Source organism: Lynx canadensis, chromosome B2 (genome assembly GCF_007474595.2).
Source record: "Lynx canadensis isolate LIC74 chromosome B2, mLynCan4.pri.v2, whole genome shotgun sequence".
NCBI lineage: Eukaryota > Metazoa > Chordata > Mammalia > Carnivora > Felidae > Lynx > Lynx canadensis.
The window spans coordinates 151,048,088-151,060,150 of record NC_044307.1 but is presented as its reverse complement, the minus strand read 5'-3'; the positions used below and the strand labels follow the sequence as shown (position 1 = coordinate 151,060,150).

Sequence of the window (12,063 nt, the reverse complement as noted above, 5' to 3'; positions counted from 1 at the left end):
TCCAAATGTAACTCTAAAGTTGATGTGATCCCCATCAACATACCAATAGGATTTTTGTAGAGATCTACCTGCTGATTCTAAAATTTACATAATATTGTCAAGTGCCAAGAATACTCAAGACCTCCTTCAAGAACAGGTGGCGGGACAGGCTCTACTGAGCATCAACACGTCATAAGAAGCCACGATGGCCAAGACAAGTGCCAGGAAACTAATCAAACAGAAGAGGGTGTGCAAAACAGACCTAAAAACATTTATGACAAAGAATGCAGAGCGAACCCTTACATCTCGATAATTAAAAGTCAACCCAATTTTAAAAATGGGCGAAGGATCTGAACACACATTTCTCAAGAGAAGATACACAAACAGCCAATATGTACACGAAGCCATAGGGAGATGCAAATCGAAATCACAGTGAGACACCTTTTCGCACTTAACCAGACGGTTGTAGCCAGAAGGACAAATGCCGGCCTCCGCGTGGCGGAACTGGACCCTCCATACGGTGCCGGCGACAATGCAAAATGGCTCAGCCGCTTCAGAAAGTAGTCTGGTCGTCCTTCAAGAGGTGGCTCTCAGTAGTTACCTACGACCCATCAGTGCCACTCTGAGGTCTGCACCCAAAAGAAATGAAAATAACTTTCAGCTAAAAACTAGCACATGAAAACCCAGAGCAGAATATTGCTAGTAGCCCAAAAAGTGGCAACGACCCAAACGTGCACCAGTAAGTGAACGGGGTACGTAACAGTGGTCTATCCAAACAATGGGATATTATCTCCCAGTGGAAAGGAACGACGGACGGAGATCACGCCACAACATGAACGAACCTGGAAAAGCCTAAGGGAAGAGAAAAAAAGCCAGGCACAAAGGACTGCCTGGTGCATGATTCTATTGGCAGGAAATGTCCGGAACCGGCTGCGGAAGGATGGGGGGCGGAAGGATGGGGGCGCGGCGGCGGAGGAGGCTGAGGCTAATGGTACAGAGTTACTTTCTGGAGAGGAGAAAATGTTCTAAAACTGGTGGTGGTGACAGTTGTACATCCCTGTGACGGTTGTGCACACACTAAGAACCATTGGACTGTGCGCTTGAAATAGGTGAATTGTAATGATTCCTGCACAGCATCTCAAAAAAAGCGATTATTAAAAAAAAAAAAAAAAAAAAAAAAGACGAGCTGAGGATTCCGACTGCAGATACGCATCAGGAAAAGTGGATAACACGCTTTCCAAATCTGTAACGAGTTTACGGTGGTAACGTGGCCCTCACAATGCGCTACTGGGCCAAGAATTTATATTTTTACTTTAAACCTAAACACAACCTTTCACCGTGTTGTTCCCCCTCCGGCCCTTTGCGGCTCTGCTGCTGGGCTCCCCCTTTTCCTTCGGTCCCCTCCGGCCTCCAGGGAGAGCTTGGGTCCCAGGGCCCCCCGAGGGCGGGCGCGGGGCTCCGTCGACGGGGCGGGCCCGGGGGCGGCCGCTGTGACCTCGGGGCGTGTGCAAACACCGCCCTCCGCGGCCACCGATAGGTCCCACCCCACCTTGGCGACCTGCGGGGCGGGGGCGGGGAGAGGCGGCGCAGGAGGCCGCGCGCGCGGCCGGGAGGCTCCGAGGAGGCTCCGGGAGGCCGGGGGAGGCCGGACAGGCGCGGGGCGGGACGGGCGCGGGATGTGGGCGCCGGGGGGCCCGCCGGGGCCCGCGGGCTGGGACCGCCGCAGGGTGGGCGCCCGGCTGCGCGCGGCGCTCGCGGGGCTGCACGAGCTGCAGGGGCTGCGCGACACGCAGCAGGCGCGCGTGCGGGGCGCCCTGGCCCTGCACCCCCCGGCCGGGCCCGCGCGCCCCGAGCACCCCCGCGGCCCCCGCGCGCGCGAGCTGCGGCTGGAGGCGGCGCTGGCGGCGCTGCAGGAGCAGCTGGTAAGGAGCGCGGGGCCCCGGGGCGGCTGGGGCGCGCGCGGCGGCGGGGGGCCGTGCCACCTGGTGGGGGAGCGCGGCGGGTAAGGGCCGTGCGACTGGGCGAAGGGCGCCCTTTGGGACCCCGGGGGACTGCGCTCGGTTCCAAATGACGCAGCCAAGCACCGGGATGAGGAGCCCGATTGTGAAAGGCGCCCTCGGCTGCGCCCGGGCTCTGCCTCCTTCCCCGCGCGGACGGACTCTGAGCGCGCATTGCTGTTTGTTTCACTTCCAGTGCTGCTCTGGCGAAAACGCCTGAGGTCGGTTTCCCTTGGCGGCGGGGGCTACGTGGGGTCAGACCCCGGATACCAGGCGTCCCTGCTGCGTAGGTTCAGGGACGACATAGCCCGCGTGCCGAGCGCACCCCAAATTGTCCCCGCATTGTGCTCAGGTTAAATGGGATCGCGTCGTTGAAAGAACACGTTGAGGGGAAAGCTTGTATCCCATGAAAGCGTCAACTTTAAATTGCAACCTGACCTGTGAAATGAGGCGTGTTCTCTGCAGCCCTGAGGCCGTAGGTAGAACCGGGGACCCTCTTAGGATTGCTTGGCCTTTGTGTCTTCTCCTTGGCCCCCTCCAAGTGCCAGCTCCTTTTTACAGGACTGAAGACACTCGTCCAGGTTTCAGTCCGCTGTATGCTTTCACTTCGTCCCCTGGAAACAACTCGGAATTTTTCCAGTATTGCAGTATTTTTTTTTTTAAAGGAAAAACAGAAAGGCTGTATAGAAAAATTCCTATCTGATGGGAGTTAATTCCAGGACTCTTAAGTGGAATTTTCTTTTTTTTATAATTAGAAATTCAAATCTGTTCTGTGTAAAAGCTGCTTCCTTAACAAAGCAGCCTGGAAGGATCTGCACCCTCACTGTCAGCTTAGCTCAGGCAGGTGACGGACTTGTTAACCGTTCCTGGACTCAAGAATCCGGAAGTGCAGTGTCCTGAGATGCCTGCCAGGACTCCGGTGGGTGGGTCGGGGGTCGGTCGTCTTCCCGAATTGCAGATTGCAAAACCGAGGTGGCAAGATCGGAAAATCCAGTGCCTGCCTTTGCAGACCAGCCTCTGCCTCCGGAGCTGCGGCGGCACAGAGGGCAGGGGTGGGCTCTCGGGGCGGCCTGCTGTCCCGTGGCGCCCGCCGCGCTCGGCAAGCCGGTGGTCCCCGTGACCCGGAGCTCGGCGCACCGCGGCCACGGACGTGCAGGACAGCGTGCTGGAGTGTGGACCTGCTCCTCACTGTCGGAGGGCAGCTGATGGTTAAGTAACACGCAGATCAGCCTTGTGAGTCGTCAGCCTCCAGTTTCCAGTGCCCTTTGGAAACGATCAAACAGGGCTGGGGTTTTTGTTTCATTTTCTTTTCTAACGTGGCCGCCAGAAGGAACGCGCGGACTTTGTCTTCAGACGGTGCTTGGCATGGATTGCGTGATCAAAAGAGAAGAGGAATTGCTTTTGTGTGACATCAGCTCGGGGCTTAACGCTTTCACATCTTTCTCGCAGGGAAAAAGGTAGGAGTATCACCAGTGCCATGATCAGAAGCCTGTTGTGCGCAGCGCAGTTGCGGGGAGACCTCACAGCTGGGGGCCAGGCCCACCCGGCGTGGACCCCGCATCACCGTGCAGGCATGAACGCAGGAAGGACGTTTATCTGACCCTCGGCGGTCTTGTCCAGCGGGGGTTCCCCAGGAAGCGCTGCTCGGGATTTGAACTGCCATTAGGAACCCGGCAGGCCTGGCACGTTAACGCTTTTGCCAAAATGGCTGTACCTTTTGAATTGCGGCATCTAAAGTCTCCAAAGAGCGCGTGGTAGGTGCCTCGTGGTACTTGGGGAGCAAATAAAGGAACAACTTCTGTTGCTCTAACAGAAGAGAACACTCACCGTCCCCTCGTCTGCGTCTCTGATGCCCCGTGACCTCCGGTACTCCGCGGCCAGGCCTGTGCTCATCTGTTCACATGTTCAGGGAGATTCCTCGTTCCCTGAGAAGTGGCTGCTGTCCCCGTCTCCACAGGGGTTAGGTGCCCCGCAGCCCCGCAGCGCCCACAGGGACGGGGATGCCCCAGGGGAGGCTGGGAGCTCCAGCTGCCACCAGGAGGCGCTCCGGAGTCCGTGGGAGAGGTGCCCTCCGGTGGAAGCTGAAGAAAGGGTTCTGAGGACCCTGAGGTGAAATCTTTTCCGGAAGAATTTCCCAGTAGCTGACTTGGCTGGTCGTGACTTGTCCCAACAGAGGCAGCGTGCGATGATCCCTTTTCACTGGCGGGTTCTGGCATTAGATATACCGCAAGAGCGCGCTGACTCTGCAGCTGTAAACACGATGTCTGGGATGTTCTCTGGACCCGCCATGCCTGCTTCATGCACTCACAGGGAAATGAACTTGCTCAAGGTCGCCGGTGAGGGCAGGGCATCCACAGGACCGTGCGCGGCTTCCGTCTCTTATCCGTGAGGCTGATGTGTGTGTGACCCTGGAGCCTCTGCTGTTGATCGACGGGCCTCTTTTCAAGCTGGGTAGTGACGCGTCCCTGCCCACGGGGTGCGTGTGCTAGCCACGGAATTCCTGTGTGAAATCTTTCCTTTGCGCAGGCTCAGCTTTCAAGGAGAGAATAAAGGGGTTCTAGAGGCCATCGCTTGTCCTGAACTTGAGGGCAGATCTCAGTTCTTACCCTTTGAATCTGCCTTAAAGGTTTGAGGAGACAACAGTGCTGAGTTGCGGATGGCAGGCAGGAGAAACAGGTGGGAACCAGGCCGTTCTCCCGCGGTTCACAAAGCAAGCATTTCAAAGGAAGGAAGGGATGACCCGAATATTTGTTTTTAATGGCGTTCCCTGGATGCAGTTGTCAGACTTTCTCATGGTCACAGGAAGCCTTGGCGGGAGGCTTGTCAAGATGCAGGTGCCCGGGTGTGGCCGAGAGTCTCAGGTGAGGGGGATGGGGGGATCCCAGGAACCTGCACTGATGCCCAGGTGATCCCCGTGCCCGGGGAACCGTGGCTGTGCTGTCCCCACCCCAGGCCCCCTTACGCAGCTTTGGGGGACTCTGACACCATGCTCCGCCCTGATGGTGAGCCCGAATGCTGGGGACAGGGCTGGGGAGGACGTGACCCCAGCGACTTGCGGGCTGCTCCGAAGAGAATCCACGTGACTGCCACGGTCACGTTCACCCAGCGAGTTTGGAATGATGTTTTCCCTGTGGAAATACATGGGTGGAGATACTCTGCGGGTGGAGATACTCTGGATTATGCTTTATCCTGGTCTCAGAAGGGACTTTTGACTCTTTGCACAAAGTTAGACGCCAAGTAGGAGTTAATGAAAAGCTGAGACATAAAAACCCCAAGTGAGGGAGGGACGGGGGAAGGGTTAAGGAGGACGGTGTAAATCCAGAATGGTGAAGCCCTGTAGACGTGCAGGGCCCTGAGGATGCGGTAAATCATCTGTGAATCCCCGGGACCCTGTGTGTCCGTGGCCTCTCGGCATTAATCAGAAACCACCCACTGAAGGCCTGGTCGGCCAAACATTAATCACAAAGCAGTGAATCTCAGCACAAGCACACAGGGGGGACTTTTTTCTTTTCGGAAAGGGGTTCAGAGAGGGAGGAAGAAAGCCAACTGGGGCGTCCAGGGTGATCTCCTCCTTCAGAAGGATGAGAGCACGGTGATTTGGAAGAGAAGAGGTCAGGTCGATGCTGGTAAGCGTTGAGGTATGACCTGACAGGGCGACGTGGTTGATTTCCCGTTGCCACTGACAGGAAAAGAAAAGTCATTTGCAGTAAAAATCTACACTAGCCCCTTTGCCCGATCTAGTATTCTTTACGTGAGAAGCCCATCTTTGCCTGGCTCTCTCTGCGACTGACGTTCACCTGGGTAATGTTTCCCTTTGGAAAAATAATCAAGGTAAGAAGCCAGGATGTTTAGGCTAGACTGGATGGTTCTGGGATTATCACATTTTTGTTAAATTCAAGTCTGATCTTTGCCGTGTTGTCTGACCGTGTTGCGGCTGTGAGACTCTCGCTGTAACACTTGGAGCTTGTTCTGAGAGCCCTGGTTTGGGTCCTGGCGGAAAGGGGCGCTCAGCACGGTGGCTCAGGACGCACCGGGGGCAGCGTCAGGCCCTGGGCTTCTCACCCACTTAACCTCCCGGGGGCTGGGATTTGAACACTCTGTGCCCACGTGATTCCCTCGCCGGAAGCGCACATTACTGCTGCCTGCCTCTCCCTTGGACTGAGTTCTCACGGTATTGGGATTGCTGGAATAATTCATTCCCCTGAGTCCCGTAACTGGGGGCTCAGGGGAATTGTTCACTTTCTATGTAAAAGTCTGAAGCACAATCATTTTCTCAAACAGGGCGAACCACGTAATTACATTCATTAATTATTTGCCTTAAACTTCATTGTTGACGAAAACAAGAAATCGGCACAGCAGACCTTGAGAGCGGTGTTGTTTTATAATCGAAAGAAGGAAATCCGCGTTGGTTAAACGGTCAGTGCTCTGGGTGTCCCGCACGTACGTTATCTACGTGTGCGAACATGTGTGAGTACGGACTATGAGTATTAACCACGTACACGTGTTACACGGGTGTTACATAAATACACACACACAGGTGTGTGGCTGACGCTCATAATAACCCATTTTACGGCTGGGGAAGCTGAGGCCTGGAGGGGAGAGAGCCTCTGAAGGCAGGGCTAAGATGTGAGCCTCTAAACCAAGAAGATTTCAGGCAGATCTTGAGGCTCATTGAGTGCAGGCACTGTCCTCTCCCGCCGTGCCTCTGTCCCTGTCCCTGAGGCTCCGTGAAGCCTGGAAGAACCTGTAAAATGGGGTGTGGGACACATGCGGAAGGGGGACTTTTTCTCTCCGGGGGGGCTTCCTGTCAGTTTCAAAAGTGAGAAGGTCACCCAAGGTCTGCTGAGTAAACGAATACGGCACTGTGGGCACCAGACTCCAGGTCTGTTACCCGTGAGCATGAGGAGGTAGCTTCTTGCGTAAAACTGAGGACAGCAGCACACGTATCCGTGGCGCGTGCCGGGTGCCGCTTTTTAAAAAAATTTTTAACGTTTATTTGAGAGACACAGAGAGAGCGCGTGCGTGCGTGGGGGGAGGGGCAGGGAGAGAGGGAGACACAGAATCCGAAGCAGGCTCCGAGCTGTCGGCACAGAGCCCCACGCGGGGCTCGAACCCACGAACCGCGAGATCGTGACCTGAGCCCAAGTCATGGAGGCTCAACTGACTGAGCCACCCGGGCGCCCCAGGTGTGGTTTTGGATCCTGACTTTATGCGCATAGACTGTATCAGTCTGCCCTTACAAAGAAATGCCTGACTGGGAACTGCCGATTTTTTTAAGCCTGCCGTTGAAGGGGGACAGAGGTGTGAAGAGGGAAGGGTCGTGGACATTTTCCTCCGGTGACCAGAGAGCAGGGGACTGGCTCCGAGGGAGCGGTGTAAGCCGTATGCCCAGTGCAGACGTCACGTGCGTCACGTGCGCTCGGCTTCTGTACTCGAGACGGTTTTCTCTCCCATGCTGTCCCTTCGCAGGCCCGTCTAAGACGCCAGGACGTCGGCCTAAAACCCCAGCTGGAGCAGCTGGACGTGTGCAGACCCTGCGGCGAGGCGGCCGACAGTGACAGCAGGCCCAGCTCAGGTAGCCCGCGTGCCCCCTTTCCGTCACCCCTCCTGGGCCCCGCCTGTGTCCTCAGCCCGCCCCCGACGGCACGGCGCCCGAGCCGGGGGGCCCCGTTACCGAGGGCTCTTGAAGACGCCACCCTTCTCTCCTGGCACCTAAATGTGCTTCGGAACCCGGGAGAGTGTGCACGTGTGTGTTCACGGAGAGAGGGCCTAGCACGGGAAGCGCTGCTTCTGATGGAGGAAGGCTCGCCAGCCTCTCGCCTCTCCGGGCGGAGACGATTCGGGGTCTGCTCGGGCTGGGCTCACGGGAGGTGGCGAAGAGCCGTTCCATCCGGCTCAAGCCTGTGTAACCGGTCACAGATGACGAGGAGCTGCCCGTGTCCCTTACTGTGAAGCTGCAGGGAAATCGTTCCGGAGCCATTGTCCAGGGCACGTAATCCCATCTGTCCAGACGCTGGCTCGAGTGGCAAACCCAGGGGACCACGCCCAGCACTGGATGCCGTCTCTTCCTGTTGTAAACTTGCACAACCACGGCCTGGCCTGGGTGTGCAGTGTGTTCGGCAGGTCCAGGCTGGGGGGGCCCCCGGTGGCCCCCTCTGATTGCCACCTGGGTGGACCCCACAGCACGGGGGAGGGAGGGAGAAGGATGCCAGAGGCCTGCCCCGCAGGGGCCGGAGGTTAACGGTCACGGAACAGCCACTCGCCGAGGAGGGGGGCGAGTGGTGGGGCGTGGGGGGCTCCCACTGGCCTGCTCGTGGGGCAACAGTGGACAGTCATGGGGAGCACTCCTGGGCATTCAGGAGTCCCCGGCCACCTTCCCCAGGTGCCTGCCTTGACGAGATCCCAAAGCCCCCCCAGCACAGGGGCGTCCTCGGGCAGGAAAGGGGCCGCCGCCCGGGGGAGCGCTGACCGCCTCCATCCACCCTGTCTAGGCTTCTACGAGCTGAGTGATGGTGGTTCCTGCTCCCTGTCGGCCTCCCGCACGTCCGTGAGCAGTGACCGCGTGTACTCCTTGGGCACTTTGCTGCCAGCTGACCCCACGGCCAGGCCCCGGTCAGCCGACGACACCACCGTGCATGGAGCCCCCCTGCCCACCTGTAGACCGCAGGCCACCGAGGAGGGGGAGTGCAGGCCCAGGCCGGTGTCTACAGGTAAAGGAGAGCCAGGAAGGCGGGAGGCCCCACTGCGGGGGGGGGGGGGGGGGGGTGGGGGCAGGGGGCGGGGGAGGGGGCGGCTGTTGCATCACTGAGCACTGAGCCGGAGCCCCGTCCGCGTCTGGCGCTGGGCTCATCCCACAGGTGCCCCTCCGAAGTTTCTGGGGGCTTTTCTTGGTGTTTCGATAGACAGGAATCAAGGGCCCGCTTCCGTTCATTACAGCAAGGCTGGCGTGACCAAAAGCGTTCTTTCTTATTACTTATGTGGACATCAGAAAGTTACTGTAAAAGTCCTTCCGGAACCTCACACAGCCTGACGGCGCGTCTCCGTAACTGGAGGGGGCTCAGGACCCAGAGCGACGCGGAGAGCGTTCATTTCCCACGTGGATGCCTCCCTCGCCCAGGCTCAAGGGAGAGTCTCCGTTTTCCTTCGGTCCGTCCCGAAAAGAAAAGGCTTCATCTTTGGGCCTTGTTAGCTTTGTAGGAGCAGACCCGGCCTAGCCGTGCCAGGTGGTCCTGGTGGACCTTTCCACGATCTCCTCTCCGTCAGCGCCTCCATGGATTGGGGGCGGGTCCGGAGCCCCCCGCGCGGTCACAGGCACCCATCTCTCTGGGCACCTGCAGACGCGGGGTGAAGGCTGAGTGCGGGCTCTGCCGTGCACCTGCGACGGGGAGGCCCTGGGAAGGGGGCGGAGCTAGCGGCCGGTGAGACCCTTCCCCAGCCCCCCAGGCCCACAGGGGGCACTGCGCCGGCCTGCCTCCTGCCGGGCAGGAAGTGACACTGGGGCTGTGCTGGGTTCTCCCCGATTCACCTGTGTGCTCGTCCTTCTCATTCCCAGGTGATCTCGAAAGAGTCCTGCCGTCTGCGGTGGTGCCCCAGAAAGCCAGCACAGACCCCACATCCGCGACCCTCCTCTGCCACGGGATGGGGCTGCCAGCCCACGGGCCGGACCCCAAGTACCGGCGTGACCTGGTGTCCATGGGGGGCAGGGAGGTGTACCCGTACCCCAGCCCCCTGCACGCTGTAGCTCTGCAGAGCCCGCTCTTCGCTCTGCCCAGGGACGCCCTGCACGCCGACTCCCAGCCACCCCCTAGGAAGCCCCCTCCCGGCCCCACAGGCCCGTCGATCCCGACAAGACCTGTCCTTGAGGCCGGCCCCGCTGCAGCCTATATAGACAGGCTACTGAGGCTGCGGGCCCGAGGGACCCCCGCGAGGAGCAGCGTGGGTGAGCAGGGGCCCCCATCCCTGCAGGCACTTGGTGGCCAGAGAGCAGACGGTCCAGACGGCCTAGAGAAGCTAGTGTGCACCCCCGGGAGAGCAGGAGCGGGCAGGCTGGCCCAGAGAGGGGACGCCAGCAGGGACCGCCTCGAGCAGCAGGGTGTGGGCACCCCGCGCCCCAGCAGCCTTCCAAAGGGGGGACCCAAGCCCTCCAGTGGCTGCGTCCGTGGGGACACCGTGCTGGGCTCCCCTCCGCCGAGGTGTGGGCGTGCCCAGGTGGCCGCCAGCAGTCAGGAGAGGACAGTCCTGTCGCCTGCCAGGAAGGCAGGAGGAGAGAGCCCCGCTCTGGCCCCCGAGGGGTGTGGCCGCCCCCCATTTGCTGTCAGCGGAGCTGCTCTCCCGGGGCTAAAAGCGGGCGCCCCCAGGACAAAGGCTGTGAAGATCAGGAGAGGGGCCAGTGACAAGGTCCTGAGGTTTGGGGGGCAACCGCCAGCGGGGGGTGCCCTCGCCACCCCCCAGCTGCCTCCCGAGTGGGGGGCCGGTCTCAGGAGGAGGCCCACGCCGGCCGGGGTGGCGCCCAGCCGGTCCTGCTCCGAGCCCAGACTCTACCCCGTGCCCTTCCTGGTGCCCCTGCTGGTGGCCCGACGGGAGGCCCGCGGGGGCCCCGCGCTGGCCTTGTTCCCCTCAGAAGCGGCTGCTGTGGCGGCCGGGGGGGAGGCACAGAAACAGCGCCGGTGGCTGTCCTCCGTGGAGGTCTCGGGCGGCCTGGGGCCCCACAGGCCGGCAGTGAGCAGAGGGGGCGGGCAGCGGCCCGTGTGCGTCCGGGCCAGGCCCAGGCTGCCCCCCCGGGCCCCCCGCGCCAGGAGCGAGTCAGAGGGCTCCGAGCACTCTGCCGAGGGTGCCTCCCTGCCTCCGTCCGCTGCCACCGAGACCAGCGAGGACGACAGGGCCAGCGACCACACTGCCAGCTGCTTTGGGGACAAGGAGTCCAGCAGCAGTGACTCAGAAGGCGGGGCCTGGCCTGGGGCGCGTCCCCCACAGCTCCCGCGGGCCCCAGCCGCCCGCAGGCCGCCCCTGCCCCCCGTGCCCAAAGTGTGCCGGATCAAGGCCTCCAAGGCCCTGAAGAGAAAGATCCGGAGGTTCCAGCCGGCGGCACTGAGGGTCATGACCATGGTGTGAGGCCCGCAGGAGACGGCCCGGGGCGTCCCCGCCCGCGCCAGGGAAGCCGTCCTGAGGAACCGCGATGACAGCAGGCGACCAGCCCCAACAGGTGGACGGCCGACCAGAACTTGGGAAAAACCATGAGAAAACTAGCCAAAGCGTCTGTGGGTTTGTGGACATTCATGTAACAGGCAGCTAGTTTCAGGATGTGGTTTAGAGATAAACATTTTAAAAAGCAACTGGCGTTTTTTTTTTATTTTAATGTTTATTTAGTTAAAGTCGACCAGCGTGTGCGTGCGAGCAGGGGAGGGGCAGAGACAGAGGGGGACAGTGGAGCCCACGCCGGCTCTGAGCCGTCAGCACAGAGCCTGACAGGGGGCTTGAACTCACGACCGTGAGGTCATGACCTGGGCAGCCCAGGTGCCCCAGTGACATCTCAGAACACAGAGGAGGGCCTAGGAGGGTGCCGAGGCGGTGCAGGGGCCGCTTCCGAATGCGGAGAACGCAGGCCGTTCCAAAAGAGAGATCCAGGCACGTCTGTGAGTTCGGGTAGAATTCCCACTGTGCTTCCTGGAATCCGCTTCGTCACGGGTACGAGGGCCTCCCAAGCTTAAGAGCTCTGGTAGCTAAAGAAGACGTCAAACAAACGCACCCTTGATGGGGTTTTATTGGAAAACATGTTGCACAGGGTATCTTATAAGGACCGTCTGATTGTCCATCATGGGGCACAAGAGGTGGCAGGCGGGGCCCTGGAGATGGGGCACACAGTCCGAGGGTCCAGCACTTCCCTCCGTCTGGGCGGCGTTCAGGGGTGTCCCCAGGCTCCCCTCCATCTGGGTGGCGTTCAGGGTGTCCCCAGGCTCCCCTCCGTCCAGGCGGTGTTCAGGGGCGTCTCCAGCGCTCCCCTCCGGGCGGTGTTCAGGGGGTGTCCCCAGGCTCCCCTCTGGCTCCCCTAGCAGGCCTTCCTAGGGAGACGGCCGAGGGTTCCACGTGT

At 60.2% G+C, this 12,063-nt stretch overlaps 1 protein-coding gene across 2 annotated transcripts; it reads left to right on the top strand.

Annotated features, from left to right (window-relative positions):
- Window positions 1-1,655: 1,655 nt before the first annotated feature.
- On the top strand, window positions 1,656-11,308 carry DACT2 (dishevelled binding antagonist of beta catenin 2). Of its 2 annotated transcripts, none has more exons than XM_030316792.1 (4): window positions 1,656-1,901; window positions 7,446-7,551; window positions 8,468-8,686; window positions 9,529-11,308. In XM_030316792.1, exons 1-4 carry the CDS (start codon window positions 1,656-1,658, stop codon window positions 11,085-11,087), a joined length of 2,130 nt encoding a protein of 709 aa, XP_030172652.1. In that variant the 3' UTR covers window positions 11,088-11,308. The 2 variants fall into 2 exon arrangements, with proteins under 2 accessions (XP_030172652.1, XP_030172653.1); XM_030316793.1 differs by lacking the exon at window positions 1,656-1,901 and adding an exon at window positions 3,126-4,837.
- Window positions 11,309-12,063: the final 755 nt, after the last annotated feature.

Coding starts and splice junctions, on each gene's coding strand:
- DACT2 (XM_030316792.1), top strand. CDS start 1,656: ATGTGGGCGCCGGGGGGCCCGCCGGGGCCCGCGGGCTGGGACCGCCGC. Junction 1,902..7,445: donor CGGCGCTGCAGGAGCAGCTG/GTAAGGAGCGCG, acceptor GTCCCTTCGCAG/GCCCGTCTAAGACGCCAGGA. Junction 8,687..9,528: donor GCCCAGGCCGGTGTCTACAG/GTAAAGGAGAGC, acceptor TCTCATTCCCAG/GTGATCTCGAAAGAGTCCTG.